The 13,314-nt window shown below is 33.9% G+C and overlaps 1 protein-coding gene across 1 annotated transcript; it reads left to right on the top strand.

Moving 5' to 3' along the window:
* The first annotated feature begins 823 nt into the window (after positions 1–823).
* LOC114387210 (protein SRG1-like) lies at positions 824–2,825 on the top strand. The gene is made up of 4 exons (XM_028347349.1): positions 824–1,153; positions 1,307–1,554; positions 1,816–2,143; positions 2,303–2,825. Exons 1-4 carry the CDS (start codon positions 893–895, stop codon positions 2,561–2,563), a joined length of 1,098 nt encoding a protein of 365 aa, XP_028203150.1. The 5' UTR covers positions 824–892; the 3' UTR covers positions 2,564–2,825.
* The last annotated feature ends 10,489 nt before the right edge of the window (positions 2,826–13,314 follow it).

The following is a 13,314-nucleotide window of genomic DNA, read 5'->3' as shown; positions in this document are numbered from 1 at the left end:
AAAGTTTGTATTGGTATTTATAGACCAGTTAATAAGAACTGATTGCAATGGGAATTGAATTAAGCTTTTAATAAAGCAAAGTACTTCAATCCTTATTGGTTATGTTTGTACTTTAATTGATGAAATAGAAAAGTGAGTGTTTTATTCCTTTTTAACAGGAAAAAAAAAAAAGAGATAGAGGAGGCATAGGCAAAGCTTATAGTTGTTAACAGAGGATGTGCTCACTTTTTTCCACCTATTCAATAATTTAGTTATTAATTCAATTTGGAGGTGACAACTAAATCTTTGACATAGTACAAATAATTCTAATTAGAGCTTGACATGTAAATGTTCACACTTCAAAGTTATTAAGATTTAATTTATCAATCACCTATAGTATAATTTTTTTCTCAATTATATATTTTTTATTCACAAGACAATCAAGATGTTACTTTAAGAGAATAAATCTAGTTGCACTCAACCAATTTTGATAAAATCTTTTCATAGTTTGGATATGCATAGAAAATTTACTCAATTTATTATTATAAAAAAAAATACGTGTCTGATATCTGTGGGTCCTTGTGAACAACTCTTTCAAATTTTGTTAAAGTAATGCTGTTTACGCTACATTACAAATTTACAATGAATACTGCACATAATTCTCACACGGTTTCATCTATAACCTTTTCCAAAATGTAAAAAAGAAAGAAAGAAAGAAAGAAAAACATTTTCACTTAACCTCATGGATTCATGTGCCAATTATGCATACTTATGACTTAGGTACTACCAATTGTTTAATATGTAACGTCATCAAGCTCTAAATTCCACTATAAATACAGGCATGGTTGAGAGGGTTGGCATATAAAGTAACCAGTGTGTAAAAAGAAAACTCAAGCTCCCAGATTCTGTTCCAATGCCTCCCGTACCTATTTCCCCCATCAAAGTTGGGCATATTGATGATGTCCAAGAGCTAAGAAAAACCAAGCCAAGGACAATTCCTCAAAGATTTGTACGAGACATGACAGAAAGACCAACACTCACTACACCTCTTCCCCCACCATATAGTGACATGCCAGTCATTGATTTCTATAAGCTTAGCAAAGGGAACAAAGAGGAAGTCCTCACTGAACTTTTCAATCTTGCAACTGCTTGTGAAGAGTGGGGATTTTTTCAGGTAAATATATACCATTTGGTTCTTAGTAACACTATTACTATTTGATAACTATTTAGACTATCATTAACTTTCCAAAGTTACATCTATGATTATGTGTATTTTTTTTAAAAAACATATTATTTCATGGAAACTAATGTTTACTATGGTCATTAGGTAATTAATCATGAAATTGACCTCAATCTGCTGGAGAGCATAGAGAACCTGAGCAGGGAGTTTTTCATGCTACCTTTGGAAGAGAAACAGAAATACCCTATGGCTCCAGGAACAGTCCAAGGGTATGGACAAGCTTTTGTTTTCTCAGAGGACCAAAAACTGGACTGGTGCAACATGTTTGCTCTTGGAATTGAACCTCAATATGTTAGGAACCCAAATCTATGGCCAAAGAAACCTGAAAAATTCAGGTAACATATAAAGTACTTCCATATATTTTCAAGACCAAACGCGGTTCCTTAGGTGCTTGTAGTGTTGTTCTCGAATCAAAATTGGAGTTTTACTTCAGAAACTAAGGCTAACCCTTAATGTAAATATTTATTACGCGAATTATTGAGACGAAACTCCAACTTTGATTGGAAAACAACACATAGCTTTGTTGATATTTTTATTCATTTAGTCCAATGTTTTTATTTTAGTTAAAACCTTAAAATGCTTAAACATTCATGCAGTGAAACTGTGGAAGAATACTCAGGAGAAATAAGGAAACTCTGCTATAATCTGTTGACATACATAGCTTTAGGCCTTGGTTTAAAAGGGGATGAGTTTGAGAAGATGTTTGGAATATCAGTGCAAGCTGTAAGGATGAACTACTACCCACCATGTTCAAGACCTGACCTTGTTTTGGGTCTGAGTCCCCATTCAGATGGAAGTGCCCTCACTGTACTGCAGCAAGCAAAGGGAGGCCCAGTGGGACTTCAGATACTCAAGGACAATACATGGGTTCCTATTCAACCAATTCCAAATGCTCTTGTCATCAACATTGGAGACACAATAGAAGTAAGGCCACTACTTCACTTTTTTCCCTTTTTTATTCTGTCTATAAAACTTTTAGTTACATAACATAACAGCTAGCTTCACTGACTATCCTTTTTTTTTATTGTTTTGTGTTCTTTTCTCTCCTGAATTTGATGATTGATACTAATTTGCATTATGTAGGTTCTTACAAATGGAAAATACAGGAGTGTGGAGCACAGAGCTGTGGCTCATGAGGAGAAAGATAGACTCTCAATTGTGACATTTTTTGCTCCTAGCTATGAAGTAGAGCTTGGTCCAATGCCAGAGTTTGTGGATGAAAACCACCCATGCAAGTATAAAAGATACAGTCATGGAGAGTACAGTAAACACTATGTAACAAACAAGTTACAAGGAAAAAAGACCCTGGACTTTGCCAAGATCCAAACCAAAAACAAAAACTAGGAAGGTCCCCAACTAGCTAGGAGTACTATAATTAGACTAAGTGACTAACTATGTGTGTGTATAGAATTATCTACCACATAAAAGCATCATGGTCAAATCTCTCAATTCTATTTTTGTTGAAAAGTAGGCAAAGGAAATTAGTTGGGTGATGTAGGAGGGGTGTGATTGTGGGTCACATACAGAAGGCTCACTGTTTCTTATTCCAAATATGTATATGCCATCTCTCAATGGAAACTAGTGACATCTTATTTTATAAGCTTTATTTCCAAACTGTCTTGATATGTGGACGTTAATGGTCTAAAGCACATAAAAAACCAAGAACAAAGTAGAATTAAATGACAGTACCACTTCTCTCTATAATATTTCTTATACGGAAAGAAGCAGGCAATCATGTGGAGCACTTCCACACAAATATTTTATGAAAGAATCAAACAAGGGGACAAAATCATTGGTTGTCTTATTGTTCTTAAGAGGAGAACCTTTTTCTTTGTGATCAGAGAGAAGGGAGCCCCACAGGTCATTTATGAATGTGTTAGCTGTTGGACATTTTAGTGTAATTGATCTCTTTATTGTGTTAAAATAAGAGTGCACGCTTGTTTTAATGTAATAACGAGATGTTCGGTTTAGGCAAAGGTTGGAAGTTACATGGAAGTTACTAAAACTTCCATCAACGGTTGGAAGTTACATGGAAGTTACTAAAACTTCCATCAACGGCAATTTTTAAATAACTTCCATCAACCGCCAATAACCACCTGTTCTTTGATTATAAATAATCATCCTGGTTCAGAAAGCATAACATGTGAAAAACTCACAAGACCAAAACAAAACTCTTGAATTATAATCTTCTGATTTTATCCGATTGAACAATTTTGGTTGAACCCCGAAATTTGATTCAATCTGAAAGTGTTTATACACGACTTCAGATTTATCCAGGATTATCTCGATTTTCAAAATTAACCAACAAAAGATTGAATCAAATCTTTCGAGATGACGAACGATAGTTCGAAGATGACAAGCAAGTTTGCAAAGTTGGACAAGTTTGAAGGGCAGGATTTCAGAAGATGGCAGAAGAAGATGCACTTTCTCTTGACAACATTGAATGTGGTGTATGTGCTGAGTACACCGATGCCGGTGTATATGGAAGGCGAAACTCTGGATCAAACAAGGAAGCGTTCGAAATGGGAGAACGACGATTACATTTGTCGTGGACACATTCTGAACGGTATGTCTGACTCTCTCTTTGATATTTATCAAAATGTTGAGTCTGCTAAGGAATTATGGGACTCTCTTGAATCCAAGTATATGGCAGAAGATGCCTCAAGTAACAAATTCTTAGTTAGTAATTTCTTTAATTACAAAATGATTGATTCGAGGCCTGTTATGGAGCAATATAATGAACTGCTGCGGATTTTGGGTCAGTTTACTCAACATGATTTGAAAATGGATGAATCCATTGCAGTTTCATCTATAATTGATAAACTGCCTTCTTCTTGGAAAGACTTCAAGCATACCTTGAAACATATGAAGGAAGAGTTGACTCTGGTTCAACTCGGTAGTCATTTCATGATTGAGGAGTCGCTGAGGGCTCAGGAAATTGACAAAGTCAATGATAAAACCGTAGCAGGTTCCTCTTCCGTTAATATGGTAGAGGAAAGTGGAACAGTTAAGCAAAATTACAATGCTAAAGGTAACAAACGAAAATTTCAAGGAAATAAGAACAAAGGTCCAAACAAACAGACAAAATTATCATGTTGGAAGTGTGGGAAACCTGGTCATTTAAAGAGGGATTGCCGGGTGTTCAAAGGAAAGAACAAGGCTGGTCCAAGTGGGTCTAATGATCCTGAAAAGCAACAAGGTCAGATTGTAGTGAATAATTTTAATTCGAATACGAATTCGAATTATGTATCACTAATATCTGATGCATTCTATGTGCAGGATGATGACGTTGCTTGGTGGTTTGATTCGGGAGCAACAAGCCATGTGTGCAAAGATCGTCGTTGGTTCAAGGAATTTAGACCAATCGATGATGGCTCTATTGTGAAGATGGGCAATGTTGCAACTGAACCAATCCTAGGATTAGGTTGTGTTAATTTAGTTTTTACTTCCGGAAAAAGTTTGTATTTGGATAATGTCTTATTTGTACCTGGTATTCGTAAGAACTTATTGTCTGGTATAGTTTTAAATAATTGTGGTTTCAAGCAAGTACTTGAAAGTGACAAGTACATCTTGTCAAGACATGGTTCGTTTGTTGGATTTGGTTATCGTTGTAATGGAATGTTTAAATTAAACATTGATGTTCCTTTTGTTCATGAATCTGTTTGTATGGCCTCGTGTAGTTCTATAACTAATATGACAAAATCAGAAATTTGGCATGCTAGATTAGGACATGTTCATTACAAAAGATTAAAAGATATGTCAAAAACAAGTATGATTCCTCCTTTTGATATGAACATTGAAAAATGCAAAATTTGCATGTTGACCAAGATCACTAGGAAACCTTTTAAGGATGTTAAAAGTGAGACTAAAGTCTTAGACCTTATTCATAGTGATTTGTGTGATTTGCATGCTACTCCATCATTAGGTCATAAAAAATATCTTGTTACTTTTATTGATGATGCATCAAGGTATTGTTATGTATATTTATTAAATACAAAAGATGAAGCTCTTGATAAATTTAAAATTTATAAGAAAGAGGTAGAACTTCATCAAAATGGGCTAATCAAAACTCTTCGTACGGATAGGGGAGGTGAGTATTATGATCCGGTTTATTTTCAATCTACTGGAATAATACATCAAACTACAGCTCCCTATACACCACAACAAAATGGTGTAGCCGAAAGGAAGAATAGAACCTTGAAAGAAATGGTGAATTCCATGTTATCCTATTCGGGTTTAAGTGAAGGATTTTGGGGTGAGGCTATGTTGACAGCCTGTTACTTGTTGAACCGAATTCCTAACAAAAGGAATAAGGTTACCCCATATGAACTTTGGCACAAAAAGACACCAAATTTGAGTTATCTCAAAATTTGGGGATGTAGGGCTGTAGTCAGGCTTACAGAACCTAAAAGGAAAACCATAGGTGAAAGAGGTATAGATTGCATATTTATTGGATATGCTGAACATTCTAAAGCATATAGATTCTATGTGCTAGAATCTAATGATTATGTTGCTGTGAACTCGGTTATAGAGTCACGAGATGCTATCTTTGATGAACAAAGGTTTACATCTATACCTAGGCCAAAGGACATGAATTCCATGTCGAAAGTCTCAGTTAATATTGAGGATATACCTTCAACTAGTACTGAAACTAGAAAGAGTACGAGAGTAAGAAAGGCTAAGTCATTTGGTGATGACTTTCAACTCTATTTGGTTGAAGGGTCAAGGAATGATATTGAATTTCAATATCAATATTGCCTTAATGTTGAGGAAGACCCAAAGACTTTTAGTGAAGCAATGGCTTCAAGGGATGCTGTATTCTGGAAAGAAGCAATCCAAAGTGAGATGGATTCCATCATGCAAAATAATACCTGGAAATTGGTTGACTTACCTCCTGGATGTAAGCCATTAGGATGTAAGATGATCTTTAGGAGAAAGATGAAAGTGGATGGTACTGTTGACAAGTACAAAGCCAGATTGGTTATCCAAGGCTTTAGGCAAAAGGAGGGTATTGATTTTTTCGATACATATGCTCCTGTTGCTAGGATATCCACTATTAGACTGTTGTTAGCACTTGCTGCTATCCACAATCTGATGATTCACCAAATGGATGTGAAAACTGCATTCTTAAATGGTGAATTGGATGAAGAGATATACATGAAACAACCTGAAGGGTTTGTTATGCCAGGAAATGAAAATAAGGTGTGTAAACTGATGAAATCTCTTTATGGCTTGAAACAAGCGCCTAAGCAATGGCATCAAAAATTTGATGAGGTTGTGTTGTCTAGTGGTTTTGTTATAAACCAAGCAGATAAATGTCTATACAGCAAGTTTGATACTCATGGCAAAGGAGTTATCATTTGTCTGTATGTAGACGACATGTTGATCTTTGGTACCGACCAAGATCAAGTTGATGAAACTAAGGCATTTTTGTCTTCTAAGTTTGATATGAAAGATATGGGGGAGGCGGATGTGATCTTAGGAATAAAGATCAAACGTGGAAACAATGGTATTTCCATCTCTCAATCACATTATATTGAGAAGATATTGGAGAAATTTAATTTTAAAGATTGTTCTCCGGTAAGTACTCCCATTGATCCTAACCTGAAGCTATTACCTAATAAAGGTGTAGCAGTGTCTCAACTTGAATACTCAAGGGCGATAGGATCACTCATGTATGCAATGATTAGTACTAGGCCTGATATAGCTTATGCTGTTGCTAAACTCAGTAGGTTTACAAGTAATCCTAGTTCTCATCATTGGCAAGCTATGAATAGAGTATTCAAATACTTAAAGGGAACCATTGATTATGGTTTGACATATACTGGATTTCCTTCGGTTATTGAAGGTTACTCTGATGCAAGTTGGATAACCAATATGGAGGATTATTCATCCACAAGTGGTTGGGTATTCCTCCTTGGAGGAGGTGCTATCTCTTGGGCATCCAAGAAACAGACCTGCATTACAAATTCAACAATGGAATCTGAATTTGTAGCTTTAGCAGCAGCTGGTAAAGAAGCTGAGTGGCTAAGAAATCTAATCTATGAGATTCCATTGTGGCCCAAACCTATACCTCCCATGTCTATCAGGTGTGATAGTCAGGCAACTTTGGCTAAGGCATATAGTCAAGTGTATAATGGGAAGTCTAGACACTTGGGTGTTAGACACAACATGGTTCGGGAGTTAATCATGCATGGTGTGATATCAGTGGAGTTTGTGAGAACTCAACATAATTTGGCCGATCATTTAACCAAAGGGTTAAGTAGAGATCTCGTAAAAAGGTCGGCTGTGGGATTAGGATTAAAGTCCATCTGAAATCTCTTATGTTAAGATACCCAATTCCCATCTAATATGACATTAGGTGCTGAATTCAATGTGGAAAGCTTAACATGTAGAGATTGGAACACATCATCGAAAGTATCCCAAAAGGTATGTGTTCGGTTCTGCAAGTTAAGGAGGTTGAAGTATAACTTCTCAATGGTTCTTTTGAAAAATTGCATTTGCAGGTGCAAGAAAGAAAAGGACTACCTATATAAGCATGAAGTTTAGCCGCTTCAAGAAGCTGGGACTTGGCTTTGATATGCTTATGAAGGATAGGGACACAGGCTAGTAAAACTAGTGTCGAGCAAGAGTAATGTTATAAACTATTGTGCAGATTATCTTCATGTATTCATTATGAATAGAAAGGGTTCAATCCTTAGTGACACCCTGATATTCGAATATTTGAAACGTGTAATTTGCTAAGATGAAATTCAATCGTCACGATATTTCATCTATGCAGTAGTTTGTGGTATGTTATGACTTTGGTGATTTGATCGGTAATTACACTAAAATGGGGGAGGTTTGTTGGACATTTTAGTGTAATTGATCTCTTTATTGTGTTAAAATAAGAGTGCACGCTTGTTTTAATGTAATAACGAGATGTTCGGTTTAGGCAAAGGTTGGAAGTTACATGGAAGTTACTAAAACTTCCATCAACGGTTGGAAGTTACATGGAAGTTACTAAAACTTCCATCAACGGCAATTTTTAAATAACTTCCATCAACCGCCAATAACCACCTGTTCTTTGATTATAAATAATCATCCTGGTTCAGAAAGCATAACATGTGAAAAACTCACAAGACCAAAACAAAACTCTTGAATTATAATCTTCTGATTTTATCCGATTGAACAATTTTGGTTGAACCCCGAAATTTGATTCAATCTGAAAGTGTTTATACACGACTTCAGATTTATCCAGGATTATCTCGATTTTCAAAATTAACCAACATTAGCTGTTCATACAATTGGAGGGGAGCACCAACCGAGCAAGTTGTGATGGTTCATAGTGATTCTCAGCTGAAATGACATTTAGGTGCTTTAATTTAACAATTAATTAAGAGGTTAATTTTTATGCAGTGTAAGTGTATAAACTAATCAGAATTCAACAAACTACTTATTAAACATAATCATTTCTGATTACCACATATGATTGGTCTAAATAGAACTTGACTTGGAGCTTATATAAGATCTTATGTTTAAGTTTTGTGAAGGAAAAAAATATGATTGAAATTAGATTTTTCACTAAAATTGGTCAATTATATTTTCCGACATAAATTAATCATCAACAAAACTTATATATACTTAGTACAAATATCAAAATGACCAAAAAAAGTTTTTTCTAATTAAAAGAGTATAAAAACCCTTTACACTAGTGCACAGACTATTTACTGAGATGTTTGGGAAAGATTATAATGTCTCATTTCAGCTGTTTGCAAAATAAATTAGCCAGCTTGAAAGCAAACCACGTTTTTCTCATGTCAATACAAGTGAGGCATACAGGGAAAAAGGATGTACCTATGTACTTTAATAGGTGGTGGCAAGATAGTAGTTCAATAAAAAATGGAAGAAGGTGGAGTTGGGTGGGATAGTACCTTAAGCCCATGCGTGGTGTGGTCACACTCACTAGTGAACTAAGCAACTTACACACGATGTTTTGTTGTAGAGCAAAGGTTTAAGGCATAAAATGCTGCCCAACAAAGGTGCAACATGAATATGCTGCTTAACTAAGTGGGAAGTAAAAATATCAACAAAAGTACAGCGTCAAGACTGTTTGACTATGACATATTTACTCAGTACCACGATGAAACAAAGAGGTAATTTACCTTAGTGGACCCTACTTACTCAGGCCACGAATGCACAAAATCATCTTCCACTATAGCCCTATAGTCACAGTGTCATATTCATATAATTCAACTTACCTGAATAAAAGTTATACCCTATTTTTTGTTTGATCTAGAAACTAGTATTCAAACCAATTGATTACTTTGACGGGGGATTTCTTTTTAAAGAAAAAAACTGGGGTTGGGAGGAGATTGTCCATGATTTGTCTGATTATGTGTGTGTGTGTTATATAACGTGTTTTAGTTCTCTATCAGCTAAGCTTGCTAATTTGTTCTGCAAAATTAACCATGCATCTTTTTGAATAATATTTTCAGATATTTAATGTGTACTTCAAAGCAAAGGACTCAAACCATCATCTCTCACCACTTTCTGATTCTCTAATTACAAAATAACACAGCACCGGAAAAAACTAACAACCATGCTAGAGATTTCTTTTTTTAATCGAGTGTCCTTTTTTAAAATTAAAATAACAGAGAAAGGACAGTGATATCAATCCCTAAATGACATGCATGGCTCAAAGAAAAGTATGTGTTACATTTACAGGTTGAGAAATACTAGCAATCCATTTTGTTCCTCATTTTTGATACACCTTCTATCATTATTTAAAATTTATTTGAAAATCAAAAATATTTGTGGATATTATTACTTATTTAATTATTTTTATTCATAAATTTAAATTTTTTTAATTAATTTTAACCAATAAAGAGGGTGTTTCAATTTTCTTTTAATGAAATTTTTAGGCAAAAAGAAAAATCGCAGGAAAGAAGCTTTGTTACGGATTAGGTCCGATCTACATCACAGTTCTCCCATGCTCAAATGGAGGTCCAAAGTCACAAGTGTTGACCTAAGTCAACAAAGCAAGTTAACTTACATTTGAGATCAACAAGTCACATCTCTATTAAGAGTAAAGATACTTATATTTGTGACTCCCTCACTCCAACATGCATATAAATGGAAAAAACATATAAATCATGAAATTTAATTAAATCAATTTATTCAATAAAATTGTAAGTAAATTCACATGGGTAAAAGGTCCACATTTGTTTCACTGTTATTAAATAAAACTTTTCAGAAACATTTTCGGCTCAAAACAAAGCCGTTCAAGTTTACAAAAGAATTCAAGTTAAGTAGCAGAATAAAATAAACTAAAATGACATGTTTGGAACATCATGCAATTAAAAGAGAAACTCATGTCCCAATGTAACATTTTATTAGAGTATTATGTCCTGACGTCCTCCAGTACGAGGTTCCTTAAAGCAATCTACCTAATCATCTGCTCTTATTAACATAAGATTCAAGATCATCATAAGATCCAAACACAAACAACACACGGGGAATGAGTTATTGTGGCACCCTTTACCCCGACATACATATAAATTAAAAGAACATATAAAAACGTGAAATTTAATTAAATCAATTTTATTCAAATCAAGTAAACAAAAATTCATATGGGTAAAATGGTCACATTCAATTCACTGTTACCGTATAAAACTTATTAAAAACATCTCTGAATCAAAACAAGGCCGTCCAAGTTTACAAAAGAACTCAAGTTAAGCAGCGAAATAAAATAAAATAAAATAACATGTTTAGAATATCATGCAATTGAAACAGAAACACATGACCCAATGTCACATCCTATCATAGCATTGTGTCCCAATGTCCTCTAGCACAAGGTTCTTTAAAGTCATCCACCTAGTCATCTGCTTCCATGAACACAATGTTTGAGATTATCACAGGATCCAAACACAAACAACACATAGGAAATGAGTTATCACATTTTTAAACAAAATACGGATAAATAAAGACATAAGCAAAATATATTATAGAAATATTTATCACATAACTCAACTTAATATAATTCATGTCACTTCACCACTTTATCGTTTAAAATTCATTTTTTCAATCACCAACCATATTACTCATGAATCACACACTCAACTCAAGACGTAACAATTCTTACCAATTTCATAATAAACAATTCACAAGTGTTATGCAACAATTATATTTAGGCATGGCACCCGCGCGGGGCGGGGGCGGGGAGTATTCCCCTGCTCCCCGTCCCCAAACCTTACCCTGCTCCACGCTCCCTATGGTGGGGGTATTTTTTGCTCGTCCCCGTTCCCCGCAGGGACCTGCGGGGACACCATTTTACATTAAAAAATGTCAAAAATTATAAAAAAATACATTTTTTTGTTTTATCTTAATTTTTCCACAATAATAAATTTAAGGTTTAATTCTAAGTTTAAAACATGACTAAAAATACCAAAATAAATCAATAATAATAGTAATAAAATCACACAAGCATAAAAGCTTCCACGAGTTCACGGCTGAAACGAACAGTGAAGAAGGAATGGTGAAACGAACGGTGAAGAAGGAACGGTGAAACGATCGTGAAGAAGGTGAAGACAGTGTGAAATGGCGAAACGAACGGTGAAGAAGGAATGGTGAAACGAACGGTGAAGAAGGAACGGTGAAACGATCGTGAAGAAGGTGAAGACAGTGTGAAATGGCGAAACGAACGGTGAAGAAGTAAAGAAGGAACGAAGGTGAAGCAGTGAAGAAGGAACAAAGGTGAAGAAGGAAGTCAAGGAACGAAGTTTGAATGTTTGATGCGGCGTTTTAGGGTTAGGGTAATGTTTGTGTCTTTGTGACTTGTGAGATATTACTTATATATATGATAATTTTATTTCGTATTTTTTACTAGTAAAATACTATATTAACCCTTATATTTATTTATACATATTATAAGTTATGAGGGTATATAATTAAAATTCTATATACGCGGGGATACGGGGACCCTGCGGGGCGGGGAGCATAGTCCTCGTCCTCGTGGGGAATTTTCCCCCGACTGCAGGTTTCTCCCTATTTATCACGTTGTTACTACTGTTCATCGCCTTCCTTGAGTTGTGAGTGTTCTGTCGTCGTGTCCTCACACCCCACCGTTAGTCTCTTCATCGTCGTTACGCTGTTAGTGATTGCCTTGTCATCATCTCTGTCATACGTTGTCGTGGTCCCTCCCCCTCTATTTGTATGTTATGGTTTTGTGGATTAGGAAATCCGTATAACGCATACGAATTGACAATCCATATTATACGGATTATCCAACTCATAATTTTTTTAAAATTTTTTAATTTGAAATTTAAAGAAATAATAGTTATTTTAATTTTTTTAAATTATAAATAAATTAATATTTTTGTTAAAAAAACTTATTTTTAATAAATAAATATTTTTGTATTTTTTTTTTTTATATTTAATTAATTATATTTGTTTTTTGAAGTTGGTTTTTTTATAAAGAAGTTAAGTATTTTGTTTATTTAAAAAACAGTGTGTATATATTATTGTGATTTAATTTCTTTAAAAAAATATGAGTCATTTAATTATATTTGATATTTTAATTTTTTTTTATTAATTTGTTATATATCATAAATTCCAAATTTTTATTAGTATATATTTCACAATTTAGTTTAACAAGAAAATGTAGATTTGTAAATTACATTTTTTTATTGATATGGTCATTTATATATTATTACAATCATAGTATTAAATATTTATAAAAATTGTTTGGAAGTATAAAATTAAATTTTTTTTCATTAGTTTAAAAAAATTTAAATTATTGTCATAGTAATTTGTTGAAAAATGAAATAGTGATTTGTTAGAAATAAAAGGCAAAATTGTAGTTGCATTTTGGTCATTAATTTAAGTTTAATAGAATTAATGATGTCAACTCTATATATTTGAAAAAAGAAATTCTATATGCATTTATGAATATATAAAAGTAATAAAAAAGTTATTTAAAAAATAATAAAAAATTTATTTATGAATTATTAATTAGTAATTGATTAAAGTATTGTTTGAACGCTTACATAAATTGTTATGACTATTCTAATGTGCAGATTATGGTTAGAATTAAATGTTTGAGTTGGGCTTTAGGC

The sequence above is a fragment of the Glycine soja genome, chromosome 15 (genome assembly GCF_004193775.1).
Source record: "Glycine soja cultivar W05 chromosome 15, ASM419377v2, whole genome shotgun sequence".
NCBI classification, from domain to species: Eukaryota; Viridiplantae; Streptophyta; class Magnoliopsida; order Fabales; family Fabaceae; genus Glycine; species Glycine soja.
This window is presented reverse-complemented; position numbering and strand designations above follow the sequence as displayed.